Raw genomic sequence first — 17,260 nt, 5'->3', positions numbered from 1 at the left:
TTATGATTTGTATAAAACATCTTCATACACCTGTGCCATATCGTGGCAATGAAATTGCAACGAAAATAACAACACGACGTCATTCATATGAAAAGAAGTTTTGTGAAAAATTCATGTCATGTGCATTACCTGATAAGTCCTACATTTAATAACACAATGCCTTGAAGTAAGCATCATACCCATGACAGACTAGTTAGAAAATAACAACAGATAAACGTGACATCACAATTCAAAACCTGCCCATAGACCCCATTACTGTATTGCATGGGTTCATATGAAAAAACAAGAGGAATTGGTAGAGGAATAATCAAAGGAGCTTTTTTTGTACTCACCAACCATTAAGTTCAGATGTTTCTGGTCTGCTCTTCAAAAAGAAAAGACTGCATGCAAAGTTTACATTATTTATTAATGATGCTTAAAATTAGGTATCCATAAACATTCAATGAAGCGTACATCATAACCACACATTCCATCAATAGTGTATTGTATCACATATCAAATAAAAGCAATATACTGATAACACATCTTTAAAAGAGCATCTAAGAATTCTCCCTTAAACATCACACTGTGCTGCTTGGGTTTGTTGCTGGTGGAGCACGTGTAAACATGTTGGCAACCTGAAACATCAACAAAGTGCCATTAGTGACAGTGGAATCCAGTAATAAATATAAGCAAGTCAAGAGGATTATGACCATATGAATATTAAAATAATGTTCTCTGCAAACGTAGACACTCCTACGAACAGGAGTACAGTAATATGCAGTACTGATTTCATCTAGGGTTAGATAATGAGTTCATCTATGTTAGATATGAGTTCAACTAGGGTTGGATAACATGAGATGAAAGGCAAGGCACACCAAAAGTTTATAAGAGTTATATGATAACTAGACAGTGCATGATGGTGTCTCCTTGTACTGGACAGATATCACAGAGTCAATGACTGAACTTAGTATGCTCCATATTATGTATACTGAATAGTTAACATAAAATAACAGAGGACTGTACATGATAGGGACACCTCCCCTTTGCAGGAGCTATGGCTCCCTAACCTGATACTCTGAATTAAAAGTTCATGCATTACCTAATTTGTATCAAAGCAAGAGGATATCCTGTACTTACATTGCTCATCATCTGCTTTTGCACAATTCCACTAGCCATGTTCTTAATAGATTGTGTAATGCTATCTGATTTGCCTAATTTACAGCGGACATATCCGTACAAGTTGCTGCCACTAAGTGTTAAGGCAATTAACACCACCATCTGAAAAATGAACAAGAGTATCAGTTACCAGTGAATGATGTTTACCATATAATGATAAAGATAAAACTAGCTCATCACTACTATAAATAACAATGGATGACAGTACTATACTGGAAAATACCAGGATGTCAGGCTACACAGTACATTGCAAAACTATGAAACTGCAAGAAACGAAATGCAAACAAAAACAGTCTCATTACTATATATTGTGTTCATAGCAAAAGGATGATCCATCATTGATGAAATTCCAAGCTTTCACCATCAAATAAAGAGTACAGAATATGAATATAAATTCATTCACTTTCATATGATATGGAAAAGCTAGAGCGAGCTGACATGAACTGATATAAAACAATTGTTAGTTGCATGAGAAAAATGCTCAGCTAGGCATTTATATTCCCAGTGGTGAAATTAACTTAAAAACAGATAAACTAATAAACTAATGTATATGAAAAAATGTAAGTCATGGTAATAACAATAATAATAATTGTCTCATGAGACAATATGTAAAGGATAGTGATTTATTTTCTATATATAAGGGAATATTGGAAGCATATAAATACATTAGAAAAAATAAGGGAATATTGGAAGCATATAAATACATTAGAAAAAATCTGTATCTAAACACACACACTCAAGAAAGAATATAACTAAAAATCCAGTACTGTATATAATTTTGTACAAAGTCTTCTATATTCCCTTGAGAATTCCTTACTTACAAGCATCGCACTTGCCATGCACACAATGGCAAAATTTGAAGCCTCCATTATGACTGTAGCTACCTATTCTACAGGAAAAATTTACTATCTATAAATCATAGGTTAGTAAAAAAAAACTTAAATACTTACAGCCCATTTCAAGTTGAAGGAAAACAATGCAATTAGGAAGAGTATCGCCCATATGATAGGGAAAGCCACCAAGGACGCCCAGAAGACACGCACCTCCGTCTGCGACACACGACCCTGAAGACCACCCTAGCATCAGGCAAAGTCATGTTATGGATATTGTATCGCACTAAACAAACCTCGCGGCTTTAAAGCCAAATACTGTAAGGATATACCGTGCGTACTTAAGAGAAGTGACATCACTAAAACTAAAAAAAATTACATCAAGACATCACATTCACATTAGCCTAGGGTTACAAACAATTTTAAGTGGGTCTCACCTTCCGAGCTTCAAAAACCCAGTGACTCTGCCCTTCGTCATCTATGTAATTCCACCATCGAAGTCCCACCATTAGGCGGCCTGAGGAAAAACATGGTAAAATGAATGGTAGAAATTTACAGTGCTTCTAGACATGAGTATCATTATATAATAAAAAGTTACCTGCCTTCTACCAGTCAATCATAAATGATAAAATTAAATACTGTACTAATAATTTACGATTCAATCAGCTTTTCAGTTTCCTGAGACACTGTGCAGTCAGCTAGCATAACAATAACATCTGAAGGCAAAATATTTCATGATGGTCAAAATTTCTGTGTTCAATGTGAAACTCAACTTTAAGAAAATCAACATCTCATCATAAACATTTTATGTCAGCTTTTCCCTTCGTGTGGTTAAGAAATTAAATGAGTTCTCCCACTCGATCTTGTGTATTTTGCGAGTCGGTAGAGCTGTGGACTAGCACTCGCTAGGCCCGAGTTCGAGTCTCCGGCCGGCTGATGAAGTGTTAGAGGAATTTATTTCTGGTGATAGAAATTCATTTCTCGCTATAATGTGGTTCGGATTCCACAATAAGCTGTAAGTCCCGTCGCTAAGTAACCAATTGGTTCTTAGCCACATAAAATAAGTCTAATCCTTCAGGCCAGCCCTAGAGAGCTGTTAATCAGCTCAGTGGTCTGGTAAACTAAGGTATACTTAACTTGAAAAAAGTGTGACCATAGGATGCAAAGATTCATGGCCAGAAAGCTAAAGGAAGATCATATGAAGAGATGTTGTGTTCAGCAAGTCAAAAATACTGATCTCAGAGGCTGAGATAGTTTGGACTTGTAACAGGAAGAGATAAGGAAGAGCTGGTAAAAAAAAAAAAAAACTGTAGATATTGAAGTAAAGGACAAAGACCTATATTACAGTGGTTTTCAACCTGTGGGCCATGGACAGTTCTGAGGGGGGGGCCCATGCCATGGACATCTTCAAAATAGTATTTAAAAAATGAAAAATCAGTTACAGTAAATGCAGGCCAGTGCTTTCTTTCATAAATGAAAATGTATAACTAATAAAGTGTTCCGAAAAATAATTCCATAAATAAAAATGGAAAACTAATAAAGTGTTCTGAAAATGTTTTATAATAATTCTACTATCATCATTACACAATTCTGAAGGGCAGTGGGCCATGAGTATTTAGGGATGCTAAAAATGGGCCATGGGCACAAAAAGGTTGAAAACTACTGACCTATAAGAAAGCCAAGGGAAATCACAGACAAATGACTCACACTTAATCAAGAGGCAGCAAGCTATCAGTTCATCCCTCCTTCGAAAGAGATGTCTTAACCCATTCTTCCACACATGCAAACTCCTTCAATAAACAAGAGGGATTATTCTCCTTCCCCTGAGATTAAGGAAGCACCTGTTACACCTGATGCAAAGATGCTATCATGTCCTGATCTTACAATTAACTATTCCTGCAAACCCAGCCAAGATTACAATTTTAGATCAAGACTTAAAGCAGGTGCACCTTGTAAAAACATCAAGAATTATGATTTCCCTGAAGCTGGTTTAGCAGGAAGATGTCTTTTTTCACAAATTCCTGGGCTGAACCTGTCAAACTTTCACTCTTGGGTTTACATCAGAACCAAAGGTCAGGGGTAAGGTGGAGGACAAGTTCCAGTGGACACTATCTGATGCCTAAGACTGAATGCTAGGTGAACTAGCAAAGATTATGAAAAATCAATTATATCACTGAAGTTGGACCTGAACTGATTATGAGGGCACAATACCTGGGTAAAGAAATACAACAATATGAGATACATATATTTCCTGAGAGAATAAAGTTTATTCCCAGGTCAGCTGAAAAGCCTCCTAGTTGGGATATGGCTCTGTTGTAAAGTTTGAAAGGCCTGACAACCTTTTAGTTTTAACACTACAACAATTTTTCTCCTGGCCCAGTCTTCATCAGTTCATAACAGTGAACTCCATGCCCTATGTGATGATATCTAATACTTCTGTCACTGGTCATTAACTAGCTTTTCATTCACCTTAAAATATAATGGCCAAAATTCAGTTGTTGTATGACAGTATATGAGATCAGGGTTTATGTTCACAGTACCTCAGCAGTCTGTACTTTTTTTTTGTCTCATCTCCTCCTAATCATGGGTCTTCATATGTCTCAGGCCTCAAGGAATATTACTGTATTTCCTTTTTGCTCCATCAGGTTTCTCTTGATCTTACAAGATGAGGCTCCTTCCTGATTTCATCCCTCGTGTTCCTGGCACACTAAAGGTGTGGCTTTCCTGGGGTATCTGCATTTGGGTCTTGTGTTACTGCTGACCGTTCAACCTTGTCATTTTTTTTCATGGAGTACATGGAGTACAAACTGCTGTTTTACCCTTACAGCCAGATTCCTCTGCCCGAAGATCGTCACTTGAGCTTACCTGGATACCCTTTTTCCTTAGGGTAACTTGCCTTCTGCCTTCTCTACTTAGGGCATCTCTGACCTGCCTCATATTATCCTCTCTCCTAAACTGTGACTCAGGCAATATATGACTAATTGGTTTTTCATAAAAAGACATCAGACATTTCAAGTGGCCTACTCTCCTCTCCACAGTCTTTCCTGAAACCTAATGAGCAGGAAAGAATGAGGGAGTTGTTGACATCATACAGGTCTGGGCATGCACAGTATAGGCTTCCTGCTGGGATTCCTAGCATGGAAGTTGAGGCAATATATGATTAATGAGTTAGTGTGAAAAATGTATGTAATAAAAACATTGTTCTGAAATTGTAGCATAATTCTTTGCCTATCACCTATTGACATGTACTTGTACTTTTAAAAAACATGTTAAATATTAAAGCAAAGATGGTCTTTGTCTATATTTCTAAGACAAAACAGTGCAGTATAAGTATCTTCACAAATAAAATAAATTTACCTTATAAAACAAAAACTCTGATCTTCTGATCACATAATAAATGTTCCAAAGTAAATTGAAGAAAACACAATGAAATACATCTTTGCTATTCATGAAATGAATAATGGATTTAATATTTATCTCCAGATTAATCTGAGAGAATTTCTAGGAAAGATCTTTACAGAATCCTCCTCAGAGTATATAAACTACCAACCTGTTATATTCTTGATTGTCCAAAAGTCCATAGACAACAGTACAACGATGACAATGAAAGAACCAATGAAGCCACTGGAGAAAAACCCACATAATTCATAAGCTAAAAGTGCTGTTACTCGGAAAAGCAAATGAAACATCGTCACAAGTGGGTGTCTGCAATAGAAAAATATATAAAATAAACATAACATAAAGACTGTTCAAAGGTTAAAACCCAACAATACAGTAGTATACACAAATTGGTTATAAGAGGAATTTAAAACTGCCTCTGGGAAAATAACTTTCTCTTGTAAAAGTTTATTATCAAGCTTCTTGTGCAAATGAGCAAGATAAATTCACATGACATGGGGATTCCATATTCTTAATGTTTGCCACCTATCAACTAATTCAATAGGCCAACGAGATATCATCATGTACAACAGTTTACTGTATATCTAAGTAGTCTGGAAAATATTGTTGGCTGAACTTAATTTTGTTACATAAAAAATGACAAAACATTTTCCAAATACCATACAACCAATAAAAATTCAATGTGTACATTTTGCTGCCAGGAAAAATAATTAAAAGGTTTTTTATGTAACTTTTTTTACATGATAGCACAAGGCATTAATTATTAAAGCATACTTCTAGAGTAATTGCAAGTCCAACCAACTACCAATTCATTCAGTTTGAAGCTTTGATCATGAAACTGTACAATACATGTTCACCAAACTGGAGGGGAGCGAGGAAGGAGTGTTAAGGTTCTGAAAAATTCCTATGTATATGTAAATGGTACAAAGAATAGCATCTATGCACAAAGGAAAGTGACTGAGTTAGAAATGAAATCTCCAATGGTAATGCCTCACCATTACCACTAGCTGAAGGAAGGCCGTCTACTTGGAGGAAAACCCAAAAATCTGAATGGAGGTTCTTTAGAGATGCTTAGGTGGTGCATGAAAGAGATGTATGTTAGACAGCACAAGTAATGCAAGATAAAGCCACAGTATTAATAGCAGTAGTATAGAATACAGGTGTCTTGTGTAATCAATGACTTGGTTATGAAATCATATTTTACATTGGAATAACACAAATACCTTAAGAAATTTCCAAACTGAGGATGTTTTTCCCGTTACACTATAAGCTAATGTAATCAGAGTTTGTAAAAGATAATACTTACTTGAGCTTTCCTTTTGGTTCATCTTCTTCCCCAAATCCGAGGGGTTCATTTTCTAAAAGTGGAGTCTGCAAAAAAAAAAGTGATCATCAATTTTAGAAAGTTGTGGTTAAAAGATTTTACTAGAAGCTAACCCTCAATTCTTTGAACAATTCATTACAAGCCATTTGTAGAGTATATCAGAAGGATGAACTGAACAATGGATTCATCTGTTCAGTTGGTAACATTACAGTAATGGATAAGGAGTAAGTTTTTCAATTCATGTGAAGTTAGCTGTCACAGTAACTATCTGGGCTACTCCTGTGAATGATATGCACACCATACAGTATTTGTTAAAAGCAATTTAAGCTTTTCCTTAACCCTGATATTCTAAATGAAGATCAATTACTCCTTCAATCAACCAGGGAGTTATATTGTATTAAAGAAATACTATATATCTTTCACATTTGTTACTTTCACAAAGGTGATCAGCAAAATTAGTTATCCTACGGAGCTACCTCATTTGAACATAATATAAACATGAATCAGTAAATTTTACAGTGAAAGTACATACCATTTTCACATGTTTGCCAATGAAAAGATTAATGCTGATGAAAATGCCTATCATATTGAATACAAGACCTGTGAATGGTAGAGCAAACCCTAAGAAGCAACTTCCTTCTAAAATAGTCACCACTTTACAAATGTATAAATATTCCATCAGCTTCCACTCAAATTGATCTAAGTAGCCTTGACCAGCCAACACATATTCCTTAAGTGCAACATATAGTTATTTTTATCACCAACTATCTGACAATAATTTTGCTTGTGAACTTTAAATTACATTTTAACAAAATGACTTACATAATCTTAAAAGAGTTAATAACTTTCATCACTTCAAACAGAAAATCCTCTTTGCGAATTATTTTCATCCGCATACGTGTATCACAAACTACTGCTAGTAATGCCTTCATTCCGTATCTTAATTTTCAGCAAAAATAAGTAAGGGGACAGGGCTACTGTAGGCCTAGTAGGTATTTCTGTAGTAGGCATGATCGGCAAGAACTCTACCTGAGCCAGTCAAACAATGGTATAAAGTAACCTACCCTATGACATCCTATTAAGCTTTTCCTGAGAACTGGGTAGGCTGAAGTCTGCCTAGCCAGTGGTGGTAAAACTGAAGACTACTATTGCGGCCTGGTTCCTACCAGTCACTGACCAGGATATCTACCTCCTTTGGTTTAGCCTTTGTTTTGTTTATGCTTATGATAGTTACTGTCTTTTGTTTATGTTTTTACATTCACTTCCTTGGAGGTTGTATTAAACATGGCTCCCATTTTGCACGTAAACTGGTATCTACCGAACCTAGAGGGGGGTGATAAGTGTTCTTGAGTTATTACCCCCACTACTACCCTACTGGATAAAACTTAAGACTACTACCGCAGCCTGATTTCTGCCAGTTCCCGACCCGAATATTTACCGCCTCTTTGTTTATGATTTCATTTATGCTTACATCTTTTACTTATGTTTATGATATTCACCGTCTTTTATGTTTCTACGTTAACCCCCAAGGGGCTTGTTGTTGCAAATATGGCTCCCAAGTAAACTGGTAGTTACCGACCCTAGATGGGCGCGGTAGTACTCTTCAGTTTTACCCCTTACCGTAACCAAAGCTGGCAAATTATCCTTCTCTTTGACCTGTAGCCTACACACCTTGAAGTAGCTTAGCCTACTGGCCTAAGCTTTCAATATAGTTCTAAAATATTCATAACACTAAGGTTACCCTCAGTTTAAAATGGCCTACACACCTGCGGTACGCTAATCTGGCCTAGCCTACAGTAGGCCAGACAAGATGCTTACGTATACTTACACCAGTTTCCATGATCAATGTCTCTTCGTAGAACCCATACACAGACCGGGGAATATATTAATTTTTCTGACTTTCGAGCCTCTTTTTCGCAGGACCTCTTACCACGTACACATACGACTGTTAACCCTGACGACAAACGTCAACAGAGACAAGTGTTGTTGTTGTTATCTGGATCTGTCTGTGATGTGGCAAACGCGGTTGCGTTCTATTCGACGTAAGTATATTCACGAGACCGTTTTCTATGAGAAACATTTAATCAAAACAGGGATATTTGATTGTATTCAGATATTTGTGGATTTAAAACTCGTTCTTATACAAGTAATCTTTCATTTTTTTCTTTATTTATATCAATATTAACAATATATTGTTCTTTAGTCATGTTCGTCACACGAAACGCATTCCTATTTACGAGCGAGAAGCACCTTACAAGCTGAAACGTCAAAATGTTGAATGATAGAAAACGTAAATTTTGCTTTTCTCGGGAGACTACGTCTTTTCTATTTTTTTCCTTCGTAATTATATCCAAATGATTCTTACTTGGTCGCATGTATCACCTTTTGGAAATATAGACGTCAGTACAGTAATAAGGCTGAATTTAATGTTTTCCGAAACTGATGCGTTACTAACATTATTAACGGAAAATCTAGATCGACATTGTTATTTATTCAAGCGGTTAGTTATCACAAGACTAAAATGCTAGATTTTAGTAAGATCAATCATAGTGCTCAAGCAGTTCTTTTACTGTGATAATATTCTGAATCATGCATTGATATCCTTTACCATTATTTCTAATAACATTAGACGTGAAATAACTTCAGTATATGTCGCGGGAAGAGCTGAATCACGGTCATTCGCCTGATTGTTTATGAAAATATTCGCTATATTTTGCTAAGCAAACAGACTTTTAAGACAAGTTGCTGCTTAACTCCGTTATCCTTCAGGCATATTGAATACCACTCAAAGCCAAAGATGGGCCTACTCACTCCTCCTTCTTCCTGTGGTTTTATATAGTCCTGATATGGGAACGGATTCCTGAAATCCTGGTAGGAATTAACGAGAGAGGGGTGTGTATAAGCAGACAGGGAAATTACTACTATCCATTTCAAATCCACGTTATATAGTCACAAGACTCAAAATGCTTTTCTTCAGCTTTACCTTGCCTTACATCCATTTGTTTTCTGTCCTCTATTTGTAATGTTTTGCACACGAAGACTTTGCCTGGTGAAGGAGCGCAAGCTAGGGTCGCCTTGGCGGACCTGCAGGGGCCCTGCTCAATCATGCGAATGTGTCTTTACTATAAGCAGGGATCTTGACCTATGTCTCATTTGCTGACCAGGTATTTGTGACAAAAGCTTGAAGGAACATATGCAATCATTACTTACCATCATGTTAACACCTCTGTTCCTAAATGCTTTGTTATTCTAACTTCATAGGAGGTCTTGAATCTTTAAAACTACCCTTTCAAGTCAAATGAACAATTTACTGTTGCAAAGCATCAATATTTTTAGCATAATTTTCCTCTCAACTTTTAAGGAAAGGTTACATAATTACTTAATTCATTTACAGTACTTATCTACTTTCAACCAGCAATGTTTGCTGTTTCTTTTCGTTTTACTACAAATCAAATGCTTTGCTGTAGCTGAAGTGTGATTTGTATTTATTTATTAATTTGTGCTCTTTTGGCTGTTCCACTTGCAACGCATATTAGATTTTTCAAAGATATAAGAGGCCAGGCTGGTAATAGAATAGAATTAGGGAACTTACAACCTTTGTTAGCGAAGTACGTCCCGAGATACTGTTACTGTTATACTCTATCACCTAGAAGTAGCCCCATTATGAAGTTTACTATCGCCTTCATCCATAAGATTTGCGCGTTTAATAGGCATACCAATATTTCTGCAAGTACTTTTTCAAGTGGAGGTTTTTCTTGCTGTATTTTTAATGCCTGGTGTTCTTACTTATTTTCTGTTATGTAAAACACTGTTCACAATCAGCCTCACTATATACTAGATAAGCTTTAATTTCATAACTAACATATGGAAAAAGAACAACTACGATAGTTTTTGTGTTTCAGTTCAGATGCTACAGCAGACCATGTAAACCATGTATGTACAATTTTCAGCAGGAAACTCAAAATAAAACATACTTTGCCAATTGTTATTTTTATTCAACCTAATACCAATTAACAATACATTACAAGCCAAATTAAATTTACAATAAAAAATTCATTGCAGTAAAATCAGTGTGGTTTGCCTTTGCCCAAAGGAAAACAGAGAATATATGGAAGTTGAATCTGTTACATTTAAAAGAAAATACACGGATTCTCCATTCGTGAAAGTAGTGTATTACTGTAGGCTATATCATCAATACAGTAAAGAATATTCCGACATCAATTACTGACACTTCTCATCAAGTTTTTTCAGTGTCACCATTTTCAGGATAAACTGTAAAGCTTTCATTTGACTTACACTGATTAACAATGTGTTAAAACTTTCCAAAAAGCACAAAACTCAAACTCAGTTTATTTATAAGTATTGTATTAAATCCTGATTGAAAAAATTTTCAGTAACATCACTGAAATACTGACAAGAACAATTTTATTTAAGCAAATTCCTCACTTTTCTAGGCAGTTAAGTAAGCACTTGTTTTATTTGGATGCGGTTCAAAATTAATTTTGACACAAGATATCTCCAACAACAGTGGGTATATTACATATCGATGTTGACATCTGTCTTTTTCAAATTACACTAATTTAGTTTTGGCAGAAGCCCTTTACTCCAATCAAAATTTTCTGAGGCTTTATCCCCCAAGTGTAGTTGTACCTGAAAAGAAGTAACATTCAAATTACTGCTTGAATAAATGGCCTAGATACAGATTACTGTTGTTCAGAGTTTTAAAGACTGACTAATAAATTGTTAAATTTTAATATGGTATTTCAAAATGGATGACCCTGATGCAATATTCACTCATGAAAACAATTTTGATATTTTTAAAAGAATGGCTGCAGCGGAGCTTATCTATTTTAAAATAAAAATATGATATGAATAAAATTATTTAATCTATAATATCAATCAATATTTTTTCTGAACTTTTCAATTTATCTTGTTGTTACTCTTAAAATCTCTTCATAAATTTGTCAGCTCATCTATCACTAATGTATCAATGAATGTGTCTTCTCGATCTGACTTTACGATGAGGGTACTTTATTCAGTGCTACTGTGTATTTTATATACAGCAGCATGTTCTATGAATATGAATTAATTTTAACTTTCAATCCAGCCATCTGGATCTTTTCCCAAGAAGTACTTAAATAAAGCAAACAGTATAATCAACATTTGACTGACCTTGCAAAATCCAATCGCCATTTGTGCAGAGGTTAAGAACACCACTGATGTTAACTGAGCAACCGTGCGCATACCGCCACCCATCCAAGCAACAGCCTTTTTGTATACAGATGACAAAATACAAATAAGTCCTCTTCACGTGGGAAGAAAGTAGTCATGTGTGATTCCATTTCTTATTTTAGGACCAATCAGCTTGATCAAGTATGACAAAAGGAATTCATAACACCTTTACATTTTTTTTACTGTGTTAGTAGCAAGAGCCTGGTCAAATACAATTCCACCTTAATCTAACAACATTAAATTCGCACAAAATTTCTATTCTTTTGTCATTAGGATATTGTAAGAAATCAAGTAAGCTTGACACTGGAATTAATGTTTTTCATCGCAGGAATCACTGAAAACGGAAAAGATTTGCAAATAGTGATGAATGCAACAGCTCTAGTGAACTTTGATATAAAGGGAACTGAAAATACCATAATTAAGATGCAATACATTCTCCACAGCTAACGACTGAACAAAATTTTAAAAGAAAATCAGAACCTCATAGTCTTCACAGCACTGCTATAACAATTTATACTCAATGCTGATGACTGTTGCAATCAAGGTAAAATTTTGATAATTATTTCTACCTCATTATGCATGCTATTGATGACGTTTTATGTTAACACACTTCCAGTTACTCCAAGGATGAAAAGCATATTTTTTAGCGTTCAGTTTCCATGATTTCCTTCAATATCTTAATTCCAAAAGGGGGCCACAGTCTAGATTTATAATGTTGGGTTAAGATTCCTGGTTACTAAAGCACAGCATGAAAATGATTATGCTGAGGGTGTGAAAGTTTCAAGCCGCAAATCGATGGATGACAAGACTGGGTTTCCATCAATAGGCTACAACCCATATACCTAGATGTCAATGAAGGCCCCTTGTCACCTTGTCCAAATCTATCAAGTCTGTAACCAAAAATATTTTTGTAAATACAGTAGTAACCTGGTATCTTATCAGCATTCTGAAAGGCACCAATCCAGTATGAATGTGGAAAGGCTGCATACTTTATCATAATCCATACCACAGTACCTTTAAGCTGTATACAGTATGTTGTTTGTAATTTTATAGTGTTAGGGTTTTTAGTCTCTGCTGACTGGGGAAGCTCTGTACAACATCAAAGCTTTGCTGCAAAATCCAGGTTTAGCCTCCGGATTCAGCAGCCAATCATGATGCAACCTCATGGTCACATGGCTTGTATGTCACACACTAAATTCCTGTACACATGCCCTGTCAATTACTTGTCACTAAGTTTCTGTCTGCAAGCAGAGACAAAACAGATCAACTGCAGAGAATGAAGTTGATATTAACCCAAACTCCTGGGCGTCCCTATCTTCCAACGTCAGAAGGAATTGGGGAATAGAGAGGAAATAATTAAAAATAAGCTCCCGAGCAAGAGGTGTCATTGACAGGATACTCATTATGCATATCTAAGCCTTTATCAAAAGACAAATTCCCAATGTTACTATGCACTAATGTACTACCACTGCAAAAATATCACGAATTGGTTGCTTGAGTAAGGGGTAAATTGAAACTTTCCTTCACACAAGAAGAGACCAACATGAAAATCCTCGGGAATTAAACTAGAATAATAAACTGAAATAGACAAGAAGAGTTATATGTTTGTTAAGAAGCCTACAAGCAATTTTAAGTCTTCACTCTTCCATACTGAATTATTCACTAGCTGATGTGTCTTCATAATTCCTCATAAAAAAGGTGACCAAAATAAGGACTTCGCAAAACAGAGACCTAGATCAGGAAAAGACGTACTAGCAATAAAAATCCTTTATAATGTTAATCCCATGTCATTGCAATAAAGCTGTTTGTAACATCATACCTGAAACGTTACGGTTCTCGGGGCCGAGGGCAGTTAGGACTGGTGGACTGTCGAGTGCTCCAGGTGGGACTGGGCCACCAGGTACTATAGCTCCCAGGCCCTGAAAACCCAGTGAGATTGTACCTGAAAGAAATAAGACGTTAGTCAGGAGAAATGATAAGGAATATTTTTATACATACAAGGATATGAAAATATTTAACTGCATTAACATGACAATCAGCATTAGACATTTTTACATGACTTGTGCTATGATATTTCATTAACCTTCACTCCCTTAAATAAATAGAGTATATCGATTTCTATTTGATTAGGATAAATGGTCGAAAGATTTACTGCTACTCTATGTCTTTTGGTCCATCTTACTAATTAATGTTACGGATATGACTGCCACCGCTTACTAATATATCTGAAAGTGCTTCTTGACTATATATATATATATATATATATATATATATATATATATATATATATATATATATATATATATATATATATATGTATGTATATTATATAAAATGAGTTTTGCACTTTTATAAAGAGCCTAAACTATTCCTTTTTTCTTTTTATTCCGAGTAATTCACTTTGAGACAGCTCGTCATCAGTCCTCAGAAATAAGCTGTCCAGAATGAGATTTAAGCCAGAGAGGAACCTCAGACAGGGATAAATGAACTCATTAGCAATAACAGTGACTTCATATTGTTAAACCAGTACCGTTGCAGGTAATACTATGTCTACCGGTATCGTTGCTGGTAATACTATGTCTACCAGTAACGTTGCAGGTAATACTATGTCTACCAGTATCATTGCAGGTAATACTATGTCTACCAGTATCGTTGCAGGTAATACTATGTCTACCAGTATCGTTGCAGGTAATACTATGTCTACTGGTATCGTTGCAGGTAATACTATGTCTACCAGTATCGTTGCAGGTAATACTATGTCTACCAGTATCGTTGCAGGTAATACTATGTCTACCAGTATCGTTGCAGGTAATACTATGTCTACCAGTATCATTGCAGGTAATACTATGTCTACCAGTATCGTTGCAGGTAATACTGCGTCTGCAACATCTCACCTTCGGAGAAAGGGATTCCAGTTGTAGCTGGGCCTATAGTGGTTGAATCTGCCGAAGCTGGGCCTTTAGTGGTTGAGTCAGCATTAACTGGGCCTATAGTAGCTGAATCTGCAGAAGCTGGGCCTTTAGTGGTTGAGTCTGCATTAACTGGGCCTATAGTGGCTGAATCTGCAGAAGCTGGACCTTTAGTGGTTGAGTCTGCATTAACTGGGCCTATAGTGGCTGAATCTGCAGAAGCTGGACCTTTAGTGGTTGAGTCTGCAAAAGTCTGGACAGTGGTGGCTGGGAAATTATTGGCACTTGCAGTTCCTGAGTCTGTACCTGAGAGAAGAATTTCATTAGTCAGAAGGAATGACAGAGAATTTTTTTTTTTTTTTACATTTAAGGATGACTATCTGATAATCTCTTCTTTCTGTATTTCCTATTACCCTCTGGTACTTCTTTTATATGAACGCCATATTCTTTTGAATCTTGAATTTCAAGTCAGTGGCCCCTTGGGGGCTTGCTAAATAAGAACACGGTTCATCTTCTGATAATAATAATAATAATAATAATAATAATAATAATAATAATAATAACATAATAATAATAATAATAATAATAATAATAATAATAATAATACTCGGTATAGGCCCTCTTTTCAAACATGTTTTGTTGAATATGATGAGCCTTGGTTGCATTAATCTTTGTATATGATCTGTTCAACTGTTCTAATTAGCCTTTTCTCTTCTTCAGTAACAGAATTAAGTAAAATGCCAAAGTTCATTGCAGGGGCTTTATCTATAAAAATATCAAAGTCGAAGAATAATCTACATAATTAATGCAACCAAGGCTGCCATCATATTCAACAAAAAACAAAATAATAATAATAATAATAATAATAATAATAATAATAATAATAATAATAATATGATCAACGCCATTAAGACAACACTGACATTTTTATACAATTTGTTCTATGAAATTTAAATGTTTATTCCTTTCTACCTTAGGCAGATATGTTGACTTCTTGTTCAAAAGAATAAAAAAATTAAAGATTGACTGTTATATTTACCTATATTATATACTATACTATATATATATATATATATATATATATATATATATATATATATATATATATATATAGTATAAAAATTTTATCTCAATCGAATACACAACTATTTTAATAATTAACTCCTCAATATCAAATGGATGGGCGCGAACACTAACAAAAGAGAAACACTTATCGGAAACTGATGTAGTTATTACCATCGTTTCGTCTTGCTATCTCTCTTATTTCTTTTGTTCTTACCTTTATCTCCTGTTGACGAAGCTCATTAAAAAATCACGCGGCCAGACTGCACAAACTAGGTTACTCTTTTTATTTTTTTTTGTTACAAGATTGACAACTGCTTCGTTTCTGTCACTGGCCAAGAAGAATCAGGTATTATATATATATAAATTCGTAAAAGAAATGGACTGTGTTTCACCTTGTTGTTTAGATGCACCGACCAGTATCAAACAGACCAGGAGAGTTGGCGGGAATCGCCTGAGGTAAGCCATGTTGACAATCCTGAGCAAGGCCTTCACCAGATCACAGTTTCTCGCCAACTGGCCCACGAAATTTCTTTCCCGGCTCGGCTGACTTAATTTTCGAGCCACGACACATTACTACTGCCGACGAACGAAACTACATTCCGTAATTCTACCAAGTCACGTACACACTGACGGAGGCGGAAGGGACACTTGTTGAGGCTTGTGACATTCTTGGGTTGTGTAGCTTTTTAGAAATCATTCCCTTTTGATTTTAATTCGTCTCAGTGGGATAAATGGGAATTTTCAGAACCGTAACGCCAAACTAATATATATATATATATATATATATATATATATATATATATATATATATATATATATATATATATATATATATATATATACCAATAATAATGATACTTATTAATATATTACAGGACATACAGGAATAAGATTCATTGTTGTTATTACACTTGTTACAGCAATGGCGTGTTCAAGTTATGCACGCTTACACGGATTGTATTACAGAGTACGTGATTCTTTATGGAAGGAGAGAGAGAGAGAGAGAGAGAGAGAGAGAGAGAGAGAGAGAGAGAGAGAGAGAGAGAGAGAATGAATGGTTTACGGACGGTTTCACCCCGCGGGGTGAGGATTATCTCGTCGAGGCCTTCTTCACGGTTGTAATTATGATGTGATGGTATAAATTTTGGAGTACTTATTACAAGCAATATTTCTCTCTCTATCTCTCTCTCTCCAATTCCGCGAGACTTTGATGAGACTTCTCAGTGCTCTCTCTCTCTCTCTCTCTCTCCAATTCCGTGAGACTTTGATGAGAGATTCCTCAATTCTCTCTCTCTCTCTCTCTCTCTCTCTTCCAATTCTGTGAGACTTTGATGAGAGACTCC

The 17,260-nt window shown here is 35.5% G+C and overlaps 2 protein-coding genes across 3 annotated transcripts; both read right to left on the bottom strand.

The window, feature by feature from the left end:
* Positions 1-387: 387 nt before the first annotated feature.
* LOC136841460 (uncharacterized Golgi apparatus membrane protein-like protein CG5021) lies at positions 388-8,746 on the bottom strand. 2 transcript variants are annotated; one of them, XM_067108407.1, is made up of 7 exons: positions 8,540-8,746; positions 6,694-6,758; positions 5,539-5,693; positions 2,426-2,505; positions 2,109-2,234; positions 1,120-1,260; positions 388-617 (listed from the first exon to the last, which is right to left on the bottom strand). In XM_067108407.1, exons 1-7 carry the CDS (start codon positions 8,549-8,551, stop codon positions 561-563), a joined length of 636 nt encoding a protein of 211 aa, XP_066964508.1. In that variant the 5' UTR covers positions 8,552-8,746; the 3' UTR covers positions 388-560. The 2 variants fall into 2 exon arrangements, with proteins under 2 accessions (XP_066964508.1, XP_066964510.1); XM_067108409.1 differs by having other exon boundaries at positions 2,109-2,222; positions 8,540-8,729.
* Positions 8,747-10,685: 1,939 nt separating this feature from the next.
* On the bottom strand, positions 10,686-16,616 carry LOC136841459 (helicase SRCAP-like). The gene is made up of 5 exons (XM_067108406.1): positions 16,310-16,616; positions 14,838-15,158; positions 13,763-13,885; positions 11,884-11,979; positions 10,686-11,361 (listed from the first exon to the last, which is right to left on the bottom strand). The coding sequence occupies exons 1-5, from the start codon at positions 16,380-16,382 to the stop codon at positions 11,339-11,341; spliced, it is 636 nt and encodes a 211-aa protein (XP_066964507.1). The 5' UTR covers positions 16,383-16,616; the 3' UTR covers positions 10,686-11,338.
* Positions 16,617-17,260: the final 644 nt, after the last annotated feature.

The sequence above is a fragment of the Macrobrachium rosenbergii genome, chromosome 9, assembly GCF_040412425.1.
Source record: "Macrobrachium rosenbergii isolate ZJJX-2024 chromosome 9, ASM4041242v1, whole genome shotgun sequence".
Taxonomy (NCBI): Eukaryota; Metazoa; Arthropoda; class Malacostraca; order Decapoda; family Palaemonidae; genus Macrobrachium; species Macrobrachium rosenbergii.
The sequence above is the reverse complement of the archived record's forward strand: the minus strand, read 5'-3'. Positions and strand labels throughout refer to the sequence as shown.

Excerpts from the sequence above, each read along its gene's own strand:
- LOC136841460 (XM_067108407.1), bottom strand. Across the intron at positions 5,694-6,693 it reads GAACCAAAAGGAAAGCTCAA|ACACCCACTTGTGACGATGT; the intron begins GTAAGTATTATC and ends TTTCTATTGCAG. Across the intron at positions 2,235-2,425 it reads GGGTTTTTGAAGCTCGGAAG|GGTGGTCTTCAGGGTCGTGT; the intron begins GTGAGACCCACT and ends GCCTGATGCTAG.
- LOC136841459 (XM_067108406.1), bottom strand. The coding sequence starts at position 16,382 with ATGGCTTACCTCAGGCGATTCCCGCCAACTCTCCTGGTCTGTTTGATA. Across the intron at positions 15,159-16,309 it reads CGGTGCATCTAAACAACAAG|GTACAGACTCAGGAACTGCA; the intron begins GTGAAACACAGT and ends TTCTTCTCTCAG. Across the intron at positions 11,362-11,883 it reads TGGCGATTGGATTTTGCAAG|GTACAACTACACTTGGGGGA; the intron begins GTCAGTCAAATG and ends ACTTCTTTTCAG.